The sequence below is a fragment of the Astyanax mexicanus genome, chromosome 8 (genome assembly GCF_023375975.1).
Source record: "Astyanax mexicanus isolate ESR-SI-001 chromosome 8, AstMex3_surface, whole genome shotgun sequence".
NCBI classification, from domain to species: domain Eukaryota; kingdom Metazoa; phylum Chordata; class Actinopteri; order Characiformes; family Acestrorhamphidae; genus Astyanax; species Astyanax mexicanus.
In genome coordinates, this window is record NC_064415.1 from 56294991 (window position 1) to 56310589 (window position 15599).

The 15599-nt window shown below is 38.2% G+C and overlaps 3 protein-coding genes across 4 annotated transcripts in view; 1 reads left to right on the top strand and 2 right to left on the bottom strand.

Moving 5' to 3' along the window:
- si:ch73-344o19.1 (platelet glycoprotein Ib alpha chain) overlaps nucleotides 1-15599 on the bottom strand; it is a 95331-nt gene that overhangs the window by 16409 nt on the left and 63323 nt on the right. The window contains exon 6 of one of the 2 annotated variants that reach the window (XR_007440430.1): nucleotides 4091-6942. The exons of the other annotated variant lie outside the window; for it this stretch is intronic. The gene's annotated coding sequence lies outside the window, so the exon portion shown is untranslated. Of the gene's footprint in view, nucleotides 1-4090; nucleotides 6943-15599 lie in introns of those variants that run through there. 2 annotated transcript variants of the gene reach the window in all.
- LOC107197653 (glutamate-rich protein 6) overlaps nucleotides 1-15599 on the top strand; it is a 32024-nt gene that overhangs the window by 8303 nt on the left and 8122 nt on the right. The gene's annotated exons all lie outside the window — the stretch shown is intronic.
- zgc:153615 (SCHIP-1 domain-containing protein) lies at nucleotides 15-15252 on the bottom strand. Its single transcript, XM_007250661.4, has 7 exons — nucleotides 15067-15252; nucleotides 11995-12113; nucleotides 9281-9398; nucleotides 7599-7799; nucleotides 3042-3165; nucleotides 2614-2707; nucleotides 15-1594 (listed from the first exon to the last, which is right to left on the bottom strand). The coding sequence occupies exons 1-7, from the start codon at nucleotides 15094-15096 to the stop codon at nucleotides 1522-1524; spliced, it is 759 nt and encodes a 252-aa protein (XP_007250723.1). The 5' UTR covers nucleotides 15097-15252; the 3' UTR covers nucleotides 15-1521.

Consider the following 15599-nt stretch of genomic DNA (forward strand, 5'->3'; position numbering starts at 1 on the left):
ACCACAAGGAGTAATTCATAGCATTTGCCTTTATTGCACATTTGATAAACAATTCTCACTTTATAATAAAACATATATAGGTTTCACTCACTGGCCACTGTGGTCATTTGGAGAAAATCAAGTGAGCATGATTGTTTAATGACCAATGACAGATGACAGAACAGGAGATGCTAGGCTAATGCTAGGCTAGCAAACACTGGACTTGCTAACAAAGACTGTCCTCATTTCCTTAAACATTCAGGATTTTTTTTAAAACAGCATGAATAAACCTTTTTAAACATTTAAGCTGAGAATGGAAGCCCCACAACACTGATCTTTTTGTGCTGTGTTTTCATAATGCTTTGTTTATATGAAATTCTGCTCTTTTTTAAATTACTGTGGCATCCTCCAACACACATTGACTATTTCTGTAATAAACAAAGATGGCTCCCCACCTGTCGTCAGTCACGATAAATAGCATGAACACACTTGTATTTAGCAACAACTACTTCCAAATTATTACATGTATTTACCTGTTAGCAACATTAGCCTAGCCTCCCCTTCTTAGCACACATCAGATATTAAACATGTCTTGGTTAGTCAGCTGACTAACTGATTCTGTGGTCAGTGATCAATCATATTCACTTGATTTTCCACTAAATTTTCCTTTTAGTGACTTCCTTTTAGAACTGTGTTTTTTATGATATTGTGACATTCTTCAGCTGACAGTTCATTAAATCATTTATTGATCTGGTTCTATACACCAACATTTCAGTAACGTTTTAACATTTACCCACACATATATCCCTCAAATGGGTGAAAAATAAAGAAAACATTCTTTAAATACTGTCATTACAGTTCATTATGAACACAAAAGGTCACTACCACCACACTGAGAGTGGGTCGTCGCTGCAGAAACATCCCCACCCCCTGGACTTGTGGGACTTGTGGTTCTGCAGCGAGTGGTATTTGACCACACCTGGCAACCTCACTAACAACAAAGTGTGAAAGTGCTTACTGTTTGATCCAACTACCTCCCTTTCAGTAAAGACGGCTCACGCCGATGGATGGCTAGCTCACTTTATTAGCTTTATTATTATTTTCTCCACCCTGCTTTAAGCTACGTGAACATCAGCAAGCAAAAGAGCCAGAGAGGAATCTGCATGTTGCGAAGGACATTATAAGAATGTCATCGGTACAACTATTTTGAAGAAGAATAAAAATAAAAAACATTCACTTTAACGATCCAGGTGCCTATAGAGACTTCGGTAGCGGCTGTTAAACCGTTAGCTTGGCGTGTTAGGTTCTTTTACGTGGCGGAGCCTGTCGCTCTGCTTCGGTGTGGGCATGCACAAGCTCACGGCGTGTTTGTTTAACCGACATACATCCACACAAAGTTTGCAACGAGGGGAAAAGAGACACGCACGTCTAAGTGAAAACGGACAGAAAGTAAACCTCGGTGCGTACGCTACCACAACACTAAGTGCTAACATCTCTGCCTTCGCTATCCAGTGCTGTGAAGGCCGTGGAGAGGCAGTGGGGTCACAGGGAGCAAGCGCCTTTCCGTTTAGCCAGGGCCTTCTCTGCCACGTGTCTCTGCTGACTGTGCGCGTGCCTGAGAAGAAATACAAAATTGTTTTGATAAAATGATTAAGTGACATCATAATACATACATCTGTCCAAATGGACAAATAATGTTTCTAACGACAAGACAATGAAAGAAAATAATAGCTGTGATGTGGTGTACTTTAGTTAAAAACACCACCTTCTTCCCACTTGGCAGAGTACAGATTTCCTGACTGAAAGAATACAATACCAAAGGTCCTTAGGCAAGACTCCTAACACTACCTTCACCTCTATGTGTTCCATTATTAAAAGTTAAAGTTTTTACACCTGTAGTTGGTTTAAATGATCCGAATCAATTGATATTTTTGTTTAGTTGGAGCGTTTTCTTCCTCTGTTTGGTTTGGTTTCAAACAGGCACAAACCTAAACGCAACAAAATTTGCACAGATAAACTATGCAAGCACATGGTCTTCTCTGAGTGGTCAGAGCTGTCTGGCACGGGAGCAAGAAAGTAAATATTGTGAGTAGATTTGTGTTCCAGCGCGTATATCTGTGCAGTTTAAAGCTGCTTCACGCGGCTGTAAGCAGCGAACGCTGCACATACCATGCGTGTAAACAGCATGGAGCAGCAGCGACGGCATTTGTTCTGTGGTAATTAGCCAGTATCTGGCTAATATATCAGATTATCAGATTCTGGAGTGCACTGTTCTGCAGAAATACAGTACAGCCTTCAGGAAAATAAATTGTTGGTATCCTCACCACAAAAAAAATGTGATATTCACGCTAGTTTACGTTTAAGTAATTTTGTTTTCTCCTAGCTTTCTCCTTCTTGGGGAGAACCCCTACCTGGTATATTTGAATACTTTCCAGATCTGAATCACCTGCCTTGACTCAGGATGGGGTTTACTAATTAGCTAATGAGTTAGATCAGGTGTGTCTGAGCCAGGAGATCACCAAATTATCAGGACATGGGTTTTCCAGGACTAGTCATGTATAATGTCAGCAAACTCCTTGTGTGAACAAATGGATTTATCTGTGTTTCTGGAGTAATCTTGGGATCGTGTCTGACCTGGTCAAATCCTCCACATCCACAAGCATGGCATCCTGCTCCACATGAAGCTCGTCCCTCAGCAGCAGCAGCTGCACCAGTTCCTCATTCAAACCTACAGAAAGGTCAATGTTAGAGTCCAGGATTTGAGTCTCATTTTCACAGCTGAGATCTAATCAGAAATGGCAACATATCAAAACTTCCAAACTCAACAAGCATAGGCATTTCCCAAAGGGTCTAGATCTGATTGATCTGTGAATGTCTTTTAATTTACTTCCTAAAAAAAACGACTGTAGTAAGTAAATAAAATGTTATAACTGCAGGATTAATGATCTACATAATTAATAAGTAATTAACTTGTGTGGGCACTAACCTGGAATTAAATATAAAATGAATATAGTGGTTTTGAATACATCACAAAAAGCATCACTGAAAGCATCACAACTGACCTTGAATCTGTGAATGAAGGTCATTGGTGATGACCTGTAGCTGACCCAGACTCATGTCCCTCAGGTCCATGGGCCTCAGGCTCCTCTTCATCAGACTTTCGCTAATGTGTGGCAGGTGGGGCAGCTTAAACATATAAAAACAAGAAACTATCAGGACATTTTAATTTCTTTATTTATTACTGTTCATTTATTTATTTACTGACTATCCAAATTATATTTTATTGACTATAGTGCAGCATAAAAAAAAAACGTTAATTTGTAATAAATTTGTTTATTACTCATTGTAATAAATTGTATAATTTATAGTCTTTTAATTTACAAGTCAATATTCTAAGAATTGCAATATATAATACCAGTATTGTTCCTTTGAATTTGTTCTTGTGGGAAAATACTATCCAATCCAATTCTGGTCAATTCAAAAAACAATAAATAAAGATTATGTATATGGCATCTTTAGCATTTACTCATATACCCATAGTGTGTTCTGATTTACAGTGGTAAAATCACATACATATGCATTACATATATTATGATTAGTACTTTAAGATGACCATTTCTTAGTTGAAATAAGTTTAATGATGAAGTATAATAAAAACTATTTTTTATTTTAGGGCTGCAGTCTAACTGATTCAAGTTTCTATTTGTATTAAAGCAAACTCAAAACATCTGGAGCAAATGAAATGAGAATTGGCGGCTCAGTGGTTAAAAGTGGATTATTAATGACAGAGTTATTAGCTATTTCTTAATAGGGTTGTTTTGATAAAGTACAGAAAATAAAAGGGAATATGTATACCTAAATCTGTGTAGAAATAAAATATCTTTTTTTTATATTTGCCCAGATTACTAATTTCATCAGATTAAATATTATTGTTAATATCTACCTGTTTAATCACCTGTGATTAAACATTATTGTTAATGCACAAAAATCAACAAAGAAGTCTCCAAAATGGCATTCACAGTAAAAGTAAGTAAAAATGGTAAAGGAAATATATATATATATATATATATATATATTTTATAATTTTTTTTTTATTATTTTTGTCTTTTATTTAAAGTAATTTGAAACATTTCTTTTGATTCATTCATCATGAATTTGACACAATGACACAAAATAAATATAAATACTACCAGATTTGCAGCATGTCAAAATGGAGAAAACACTTTAACTTCACGCTTTTACAAGAAATACGTAGCATTTCCTGGGGATTTTGGTAGTCTCTAGGGTTCTAGGTTTCCCAGCATGTGTGGAAATTTGCGTGTGGGTAGTTATTGAATCACCTGAGAGAATGAGCAGATTTTCACTTTTTAACAAAATTTGAATTCCTAGTTATGGTGTTAAACCTGAAAACGTAGAGACTGGAAATTTGAAACATTTGCTAAAATGCATGCCCTGGAGAAGTGAAAGTTTTTTTCTTGCAAATCTTCATTTTTGATGAGTTTACCTTTAAACGAAAAAATGGAAATTTAGAGATGAGAAAAATAATGAAAATAGCTAATATGGCCTGGAAATCTAAAGGATGTTCTGAAGGCCTGTAATGTTGGGCTAGTTGTTCATTTTTTGAGATAATGTGCTATTAAAAAGGTACAATTGTCTGTAGTCTCATGGAGAAATCACAGCTTTCCTCCTCCACTGGGAGCTTGAGGTTTTTCTTTGTGTAAAATCAAAACTTAAAAGCAGAAGCGCTCAGAGCCATCTGCCGCGCCTCGTCATGCTGCACAGACCTACTGCGTTTCATGGAAAGACATCAGCAGTGGTGTTTTTGTGGTCAATACAACAAAATACGAAATTCTCTAATTGCACAAGAAACACATAGTAGTTATTTAATTTATACAGATTTATTTTAACCCTTTAAATGTCAGATTAACTAATCTGGGAAGTGGGTGATTTTCTAACACCGGTGCTTTTTGGATCATATTTTGGGTATTTACGATCTGAAAAGATATTCAAGTAAATTATATTACATATTTTATGAAAATGATTCATAAGCGTTAAGATTTTATCAGACTTTTTAATTATTTTTTTCAGACTGTTCTTTAATAAACATACAGTTTAATAAACATTTCATCAGATTTCTTCTTATCTTCAAATTTAAATAATAAAACTATAAAATAATGGGTTTAAACTCAGCGTGACAAGATTGAAAATTAAAACAGGGTTAATATTGAGACAATCCAACCTTTTTTTTATATTTTATCCAAAATTAAGCTTTGTTTATTTCAATTTTTTCCCGTTTTTCGCCTGATGTATCTGGCCAATTGTTCAACCCATTCAGCTGCTACTCAGCTGTATATCCCCCATTACTAGTGATTCCACAGAACACAAGGAGAGTACATGTGAAGTCAGACTCCGCCTCTGTTTGAACTGCTCCTGATGCTGTAGCATTGCCGAGTAGCATCACAGCGCTAACACTCGGAGGAAAGGGCAGCAACTCTGTTCTGATACATCAGCTCATAGACGCAGCCTTGTGCTGATCCACATCACCCTAGGAGTGATGAGGGGAAAGCCATCTACTGTACCCACCCAGAGAGAGCAAGGACAATGGTGCTCTCTCAGGGCTCCGGCAGCTGATGGCAAGCTGCATTACCGGGATTCCAACCTGTGATCTCCTGATCATATTGTGATTGTATCACGTGTGATTTATATAATAACAGTATCAGACTGGGAAGTTTTCCTTGCTCTGATTAATTTTTTAAATAAGTACGTACAATATTCTTTATGCTGCTCAAAACACCAGTGTTAGGAGAGCCAGACACAGCATTGCAAGAAAACTATCACTTCCTGTCACTTCCCATTTTTAACTGTCCTCAGAAAACAGTTAAAGTTTTCAGGAAATGTAGAGATTTCCTCTTTAAACACAACAAGATTGCAGAGCGAAAAATAAGAAAAACGATGTGGTTTATTACAGTGACCACCATGCTTTAAAGGCTTAACCAGCATTCTGGGGCTGCTCTTCTGCTTTCATATTCCCAGAGTTTTTGTGGGGCAAGATCTGTAATTCTGAACATATTAACACCTCTTCATCAGAGAAAGTGAGGAGAGCTCTGTCATTTATTCATGGAGAAACTTATTAAGAAACTCAGGAATTCATATGAAACAACCTAACCGAAGAAAATAATTATGGTTTGGGGCTAGGAAACAGTTTAGTGGTTAAAAAAATTCTCATGACTTAATTGCGGTGAAGTCCTTAAAAACTGCCCGAGCTCGTTCTGATGAATTTCTACACAAGATTAAGTTGGGTAATGATCCCAATACCTCAGTACTGTACACACCTGCCCTCAAACTCAAAACCAGAAACCCCTGTTTTACACTTCTAATCATTATCCACTTTCTGAGAAACGCAGGAGCCGCTTTAAGAACAAAAGCAAACAATTAAAAAATCAACCAAACAACAAAAAAACAAACACAGGTATTTCCAATCCATAGAATCAGTCAATGTGTTTTAGGTAACTCCCCCAAAATAACAGAAAAGCCTACAGTTAGTTATACCTTATAGCTCCACTATATAAGTATAAGTACAGATAAAAAACACTATTAGAACTTCCAGAGGAATTCTGGATGCTAGTTCTAATAATATTGTATATATTTATATACAGCTCTGGAAAAAATGTTGATTTTTATCAAATTGAAAACCTCTGAAACAGAATCCAGAGGAAGATGGATGATCACAAGCCATCAAACCAAAATAAACTGAACTGCTTGATTTTTTGCGCCAGGAGTGTAAAAGGCATAAAGTTATCCAAAAGCAGTGTGTAAGACTGGTGGAGGAGAACATGATGCCAAGATGCACAAAAAAAACTGTGATTAAAAACCACCAGTTCTTCCACCAAATATTGATTTCTTAAAACTTTATGAATATGAACTTGTTTTCTTTGCATTATTTGAGGTCTGAAAGCTCTGCATCTTTTTCGTTATTTCAGCCATTTCTCATTTTCTGCAAAAAATGCTCTAAATGACAATTTTTATATTGAATTTGGGAGAAATGTTGTCTGTAGTTTATAGAATAAAACAAAAATGTGCATTTTACTCAAACATATAGAGATTAATAGCAACATCAGAGAAATTGATTGAAGTTTTTTTATAGTGGGTATTTAAATGTAAATAAAACAATAACCATAAGAAATGTAAAATGCAATTATATTCATATTAGTGGTGTTAAAATTAAAATACTACAATATACTCGTATGTTTGAGGGGAGTTAAAAACCAACATGGGGGGGGGTGGAATAAAGAATGCATTTTAATAGAACGTGCAGCGCAGATGTGAGCAGTGAACGCTGCATATACCATGCATGTAAACAGCATGGAGCAGCAGAGACAGCTTGTGTTATCTGGTTAATATATAATAATATATCAGATTAAACTAATTCATAATAAACTTATTAATTGCATAAAAAAAATAATAATAATGCATTACTGATTCCAAATTAATCAGGTGTGTTAAATCTTTAACATTAACAGCCCTAATATAATGTTATTAAAACTCCAAACTTCATTCTGGATCTGAATGTTATTAGAATGTAATTTTAATGTAACTGGGTGAGGGTGAGGTATGCTGACCAAGTCGGCCACGGGGGATCGCCGGTGCATCTGGATCTGTCTCTCCACCTCCACCTGCATTCGGGCCATGGGCCGAGCGAGGGCCAGAGCCCCCCGGGCCTCCTCCTGCAGCCGCCGCTGCACCCGCCAGAACTCACAGTCCTCCGGCTCCAAGTCCTCCTCCCCCGTGTCCCGGTCCGACAGGGAGGAGCTCTGCTTACTCTAAACAACACACACAGGGGTTTAACAGTGAGCAACACAGCAAATTTCTGACGTTCGAAAACCTGGAGTTAAACAAAAATGTGTCAAAGTGTTAAATTGTGTGAGTTTATTCTCCAACTTAAACTACAAGTTGAAACTACAAAGGGGAACTCTTCGATGGTGTAGAGTTCATTTCAGAGTTTATTCCATTGTGTTAAGGAGCGTGACTGAATGACTCTCTAATGGGCGTGTCCCCCAATCCCAGCTCCCATCAGTGTGTAGTCTTTCCCACCAGGCCTATCTTCCATGGGGTATTTTTATTATATTTTATATAATGGTTGTTTGCCTAGCCGATATTTTGTCGGCTATAAGAGCAAGTTACCATCTTCTGCACTGTGAAGTGTGACAAAGTGCTGGCAATGCACTGAAAATGGCAATGCAGGATTAAAGTTGCCATGCAATTAAATACAAAATACACTGACATACACTTGTTAAGTATGAAATTGTTATTGTAATCAGTAATAATGCTTTTGGTTATAATTTTTACTCCTAAATGATCCCGGGTTTTAAAATATTACAATGTTTTTTAATAATATTAGTTCAGAGACTGTAAAAAAAGATGGACGTCGTGTCGCCGTTCCCATTCATTCAATGAAAATTAAGCCAAAATCTTTCTCCATGTTGGAGATCCTGATACCTGAGTCTGCGCAGTAGAGACCAGTGGAGAGACAGCCTACTCATTTAAATAACCCCGCCCCTGAGCGCTGCCTCGAGGTCACAGGCTGCAGAGCAGAGCGGGGCGGAGCGGAGCTGACGGTCTGTTATTGGTCCCGCCCATAACCATCCCTTTTACAATAACCACACCTTTTTTAAATAGAGCTAAATAACGTTTTTAAAAACGAATCCTGTGGGGATATAACAATTTAACAATATAAGCAGAGGTTACACTAGCTGTTGCATTTAAATAAAGGAGGTAGAATTACAGTATATTAGAAAAAAATGTGATTGAAAGTTGTCTGTTTTGCCATTGAAACCTATGGGGATGGGTGGGGTTACACAGCTTTCTGCAGCCGAACAGCAGGGGGCGCCCGACCTGTGTTGGCTTCACTTTTGAGAGACAATGCTCTGTCCAGCTATACACAGTCTATGTATAAGTTTAATAACACACATTTTTGCGTTAATTGTTAACACTGTAAAAGATGATTTTTTTTCATGTTAAAATTAACTCAAGCAGCTGAAAGCTTTATTTTACTCTAGATGGAATAAGTATTGTAACTCCCACAACAGTTCAGATTTAACTCCAGAACAGAGTTAAAAAGCAAACTCCCAGAAAAGAGTTACTTTAACTCTTTGTCTTTGTCATAGAGTGTATTCGATGGTCACGCATATCTATAAAATTAGTTGATATCAACTCTCAGGGAGTTTATTCCAATAAACAGAATTTGCTGTACAGCTGTCCCAGACTGTACACTAGAGACAAGTGATAAAATGCAGGCCGGTACCATCGGAGACAGGGGAGTGTCCAGACTCGTCTCAGTCCTGCTGTCCTCCGCATCGCTGTCCTTATCACTGCTGCTGTCATTCACAAAGCACATCTGCAGATTCACCCCATTCTGAAGCCTGAAACCCAACAACAAACACATTCACTTTACAAACAGGGCCAAAAATAAGCGCTGCAGTAGATCCAGAAATAGAACGACATCTTTAGATCTTTATTCTTAGCATGCCTTCTATTTAAATAGCCTAAAGCCTAAAGCAGCGTCAAATTTATTTTAATCTCCCAGATTCACTATAAAAAAACATCAAACTCAAAACTCAAAGGCCGTCACACTTGGAAACTTTTAGCTTGAAATCATGAGAAGAATGTGTAAAGAATGTGACAAGTTTTAAAATCTAGCCTAGTTTTTTATGCTGCTGTGATTAAACAGCTGTCTCCGTGTCCCTTACACACTTCTGCAGAGATAAGAAATATTTTTTTGTTTGTCTTTTAGTTAACATATCAGCTCAAGACAATCTGTCACAATGACCCTTCAATTTAAAGGTCTAAAACTATACAAAAAATAATATATTTTTGGCTCAAGAAATGTTTTTTACTGGCTTATAGCATAGTATAGTGATAGCATATTGAAAATGTAAATCCGTGCACTCGAATGAAAAACAAGTATCTCCAAAACAGCAACTAGAGATAAAACCTTGTTAACTTTTAATGGAAGTCAATATAAAAACTATTTATTTCAGGAAATTTTGGAGAAATTTGATTGGTCCATTCATCAAAAAAAATTGAAAGTGTAAAGGACAGGTGGATTGTTGAAATTATGTAGTAATCTAAAAACCGACAAAAATTGAGATACTTGTTTCTTATTGGACAGCGACAAAATTCAAAATATTTTATATTATGCTGCCCATAATGGAATTAATGCTTGGTCTTGGATCAGTGTAAATTAAAGAGAGTCACTTAGGTCTTATAGTGGTTATGAAAGTTAATAGATTACTATAAAAACTCAATATATTAGCTGATTGTTTTGGTTACTGATAATTACTAATCCATTACCTCCTCAGTCAGATTTTAACTAATAGCTGCAGAACCTGCAGACTTAAAGAGCTCCAAACCTGGATGATGGATTAAACGAAGTAGTAAAGCAATAGAACAATAGAAAACAATAGTTTTCTACATTAATTGTGGGCCTTCTTCCATCTACCATGAATTTATCCAGAGGGGAACTGATTCAATTAAAGATTGCTTCAGTTGTTTGTGTCTAGATTTCCCCGGTGAACCCCCTCACCATACCCTACACTCACACCATCCCTGTATATTAGGAACTGCCTCTCCAATCCCTCAAAGCAAAAGTCACCCTTCAAACTAATCGTTTTCTGGCTCATACTATGTTCTAACCTACTTCTGCTTCTGTGGTTACATTCTGCATGCGTCTGTAATTCTGGATGAAGGGGTTACATCATCGTAACTAGACTGCAGGCCATGGATATCTTCGGTTAAAACTTCAGCTGAGATTTTAAACCTTTGAGTTAAAGAGGAGGAGAAAATAGGATCTGTTTGGTTTTAAAAACTCCGCCAGTTAAAATAGTTCCATTGCTGCTCTGTTTGTAGCTGCACAGTTTGACTTGTAAGCGCTGCATCGTTGCTAGGTTACCTGTATGAGACGGAGTAATATATTGCGAGCTTCAGTTACAGTGCATTACCGGCTGATAACGGCACTCAAAGAACGCCTCTCAGCCAATCACATTGCAGTGTCAGAACTAACTGTGGTGTAACATGTAATAAATAGTTTAATAGTTTAATTATTTCGAAATTAAATGGTTCATTACATTCACATTCATCTCGATTAAAAACCGGTATACAAAAAACAGTCCATTCTATAGCATCACTAAAAGTTCCACATCTTAATTTTAGAGAGTGTAGAATACCATCTTGTGAAACTAGTAAAACCTCTAGAGCTACAGCTGCCCTGTCCAATTGTAAGTGCTATTATTGGGAAAAGCAAAGAAAAGCGTGATGGATGGAAAATGTAGATCTATTTTTTGTAGATTTTTTGAAGAGGTCTTTATACGAGAAATTGTTTAAACACTTTATTTAAACCATGACTTAAACATGTTGCCATATATCTCTATTTAAGTAAGTTTGCTATGTTGTTTTTTTGTATTTTTATTTGGTGAATCTTTTCTGGTGTGTTGAAATGAGGATAAGTTGGAAGCATTGGGATGTCTTATTTGGCGAATTTTAAATAATTGATGGGAATAACTAAAGAAAATATATGCATGTATCTGTATTTTTTGCTTTGTAAGCTCTTTCTATTCTGCTTATCCATTAATCAGAATGGTCTAGTTTGCACATTATTCATAATGCTCTGCCCTCTTGTGGAGACTACACTACCGTACTACAGTAAACCACCTTCTTAGAAACCTCTCCCTTCTGTCTGCAGTTTGCTGGAAAGACTGAAGCCCATCTGTTCGTGTGTGATGTGTGTGTTGGCCATCATCTAGATGTTTAATGGTCCGGTTCTAACTACTGAACTGCTTATAGATGGGTAGTTTTGGGTTTGGACCTTGTCTCTATTTGGTAGTGACTCTGAATTGTGTGGTGGTATATTACTTAATTACTCATTTCTACACATGGGAAACACTGTGTGTACAGACTAGCATTTCAACACAAACACAAACACACACACACACACACACACACACACACACTTCCACCCACCGTGAGGACAGGCAGTTTTTGCCACCCTTGCTGCAGCCAGTGAAGAAAGCGGGTCCGTCGTCATAGAAACTGCCAAGGGCCAGCTTCTGCCTGATCGACTCCCTCTCGTTCCTCTGGGCCTACACACACACACACACACACACACACAGAAAGAGAGACAGAGAACGCGAATGTTAAATAAATGATGAAGCCAGTTCAGCCGTGAAGAGCCAGCACTGAGCTTTACGGGCCTGTTTACTACAGAGCGAAAGGGCAGCAGTGTGTAAGATCTGAGTTTGAGTGGTCAGTAAGGTTCTGGTGGTCAGTTGGTGGAAGTGGGTTTAAGGTGGAACAAGTATTCCAGTGGAAATTACTGCTCTCAGTAAAGTTTAGATTCTCTGCAAAAGAAAATGGTCTGTGACATAGGCTTCTGTTTTTATTGCTATTATTTTTATATTATAAAAAGCTATGGTGTGATATATGGTGTGAAATAATAGGTCTATGCTTCTTCAGTGTTGCACTGTTAATTAACATCATTCTGAACAGATTTCGCTCATTCAAACAGCCCGAAAAGGTTGTTTTAATGGTCTACTTACTTAAACAAATGTTGGGTTTAAATTGGGCTCGGGCTCAGAATTATTTTTATGAGGTGGATCAGGTTCACTAAATATTGCCCATATATTGCCCAAGTTAAATTTTAAATAATGTATTATTCCAGATAACTTGAATCTTCCTTTCAAATAGCATTGTACTCTGACACTTCTATCTGTGTGCAACTATTTTATTTTATTTTGAATGTACAGATCATTTGCTGTCAATATTCAATATACTGCATGTCAAATATATCGCTTGCTCATGTAATCACAACCTAATCACAACCCAAAGACTTTTTTTTTTTTTTACTTTGGTGTAAAAAAGCATCTACAAGATGTTGTATATGAAGGACCATTTGGGGCAGTGGTGGCTCAGGGGTCAGAGCACTGGCCCATCGAAGTAAAGGTTGTGAGTTTGATACCTGGGTTTGGTGGGTGATTACTGTTGGGCCCTTGAGCATGGCTTTACCCCTCACTGATCCCCAGGTGCGTTACCTGCCCACCACTCCGGACACGTGTTCTCACCAAATCTCATATGTGCTTCCAGCATTAGTATGGTGTCTATGGTTGTCTTGTCTTAAATGCATACAAAGAACTACTGCCATTACTACAAAATATGTTCTTTGAGGATTATTTAGTAAAGGCACTGGATCTACAGAATGTCTAACCATCAACACGGAAAGATCTACTGTAATGCTTGTTTTTGTATTGTACCAAAAAGGGTTTCACTGTAGAACTATCTGAGTAATCCAGCTTGAGTGGATGACAGACTAAATTCCCTGTGAGCTGAGACGTCCCACTCCCTCCTGTCTGGTTTTTGCTAACTCTGACATATTTTTGCTCTGTTTTGCTTCTTGAAATCCAGTGCCATCACTGCTGAAAGAAATCTTAAAATAGATGAGTCATTATGATCTAAAATAGAGTAAAATAAAGCCTAAAATAAATTACACATTGAGACCTAAATAAATTACTCGTTATGACCTAAAATAGCTTAAAATAAATTAGCCATTGTTCATAATTATTAACAGTACTCAGCCTTTTCACTTGGTGATCCCTTATTTGGTGATTAAACTGTTCTGTTGCCAAATATTTGGTGGATCTCCCTGCTTTTTGATGCTATATAGAACCAGGCAAAGAACCACTTATGCATTCAACCAATTCTTTAAATTTTACAGAATGAATACCTTCATTAAATAATCTTTGAGGATTACAATCCCTTTTGTAGGGGAGTAATATTAGTAACTGTTATATAAGTAGAGCCAGGCCAACTTATAAAATCATTTGAATGCATTTTTGCCTTCTGAAATAGTTCTTCCCTTTATGGTACTATAAGAGGCCTATACCCTCTCTATGTAAAATTATGCTTTATTGTACTAAAATGGGTTCCTGTGGGGCTCCTGTGGAACCCTTTTTGGGCTATGTAGGATCAGTCATGGAACCATTTATGGTTTCAATCTGCTCTCCATATTCCAAGACTTGTTTCCTCTCACAGAGGAACATGAACGAACGAGTCAGCCATCATCCATCTCAGAGACTCCGGACCTAAATCTCTGTTGTTGTTGTTGTTGTTTTTTTTACCTGCATCCTCCCCCTCTTCTCCTGGGACTAGGCAGAAGGTGTAGGCAATTATTTTTAGGTGGATAAACACAAAACCAGCCCCCTCTCATTCTCCACAGCAGGACGAAAAGAGAACACACACCAGCTCTGTCCCTCTATTCCTCTATCCCTCTATCTGTATCATTCTCACTTCGCTCCAAAGCCACACCCCACTCTCTCCATCCCGGTGTGAGTCTCTGAGCCTAATTCGGCATCTTCTGAGCCTCTGTGGGCTCTTTGGGATAGGCCTGCCGTGGATAAATATGGACAAAAACAAATCCAGCAGATTTTATGATGCAGATCGTGATGTAACGTCATAAGTGGAGGAGACGAGCTGCTTTCTGGTACATTCTGAGATGCAGGAAGTCCACCCACTCTCTCTGCTAAAGGCAGGAAGAGCATCAGGATCTATTGATGAATGATGGATGAAGCCTATGAAGAATAAAAGCTGGGAATTACGAGAAGAAGGCGAATAGTGGATAGTGGAATAGTGACGATGTTTCTCAGGATCCTTCTAATTCACTTGCATTAAGAGAACCAGCTGGTCGCTTCACATATCAAACCCAGACACCATTAAAACATCATCAGTCAACATGTCAAAACCTCCCATTTTCCATTCAAAGGAACAGAAACGGAACTGACCTTTAGAACGTATCAGAATTCCATGCAGGAATACTATCCAGTATCCAGTATCTAGTATCCAGGATGTCATCGCAAAGTCGTACATCCTTAGCAACCCATACACAGACACACACAAGCCCTTCTGTAATGTTCTAATATGATCATCGCACCTAAATATAGGCATTTCCCAACACACCCAAGCCAGTTAGAGCCAGTAGATAGAGATAAAGGTAAAGGTTCAAGCAGCACTCTTCCCAAAACACATCCCACAAAAGCTGCTCACCTGGTAAAGGCATTTCTCCTGGTGCACCATCCTTCAGCATGGCAGAGTGCAGCAGCAGCATCAACAGCCTCAACAGCCCTGCCTAGCACTGCAGTGTGTGAGACGCTTCCCCAGAGAGCAGCCGCTCTACCTTCACTGCGTACACACACACACACGCACGCGTAGACACACCACGCACAGAGTGAAGGGAGGAGGGGCAGAGAGAGAGAGAGAGAGAGAGAGAGAGAGAGAGAAAGAGAGAGCAAGAGCAATTTTCCTCCCAGGCTCTCCGGAAAGAGAGCAAGAGAGACTAAGAGACAGAGGGACTAAGTGGCTCTAAGAGAAAGGATGGTGGGATGGTGGGATGCTGGGAGGGAGGGGGGTCCCACACTCAGACAGGTCAGCCTGGTCAGACAGTGCTATATCCATCCATAGCTCCATAGATCATTACCCAGCCCAGCGTAACTCCACACCGGGCGTTCTCAAGCTAGAACGTACGTATAATTAAAGGAACAGTTTGACACAAAATCAAATGACCTAAATCGATCCGCGAG

Coding starts and splice junctions, on each gene's coding strand:
- zgc:153615 (XM_007250661.4), bottom strand. CDS start 15,096: ATGGTGCACCAGGAGAAATGCCTTTACCAG. Junction 7,800..9,280: donor ACACTCCCCTGTCTCCGATG/GTACCGGCCTGC, acceptor TGTGTTGTTTAG/AGTAAGCAGAGCTCCTCCCT. Junction 3,166..7,598: donor GATCCCCCGTGGCCGACTTG/GTCAGCATACCT, acceptor TATATGTTTAAG/CTGCCCCACCTGCCACACAT.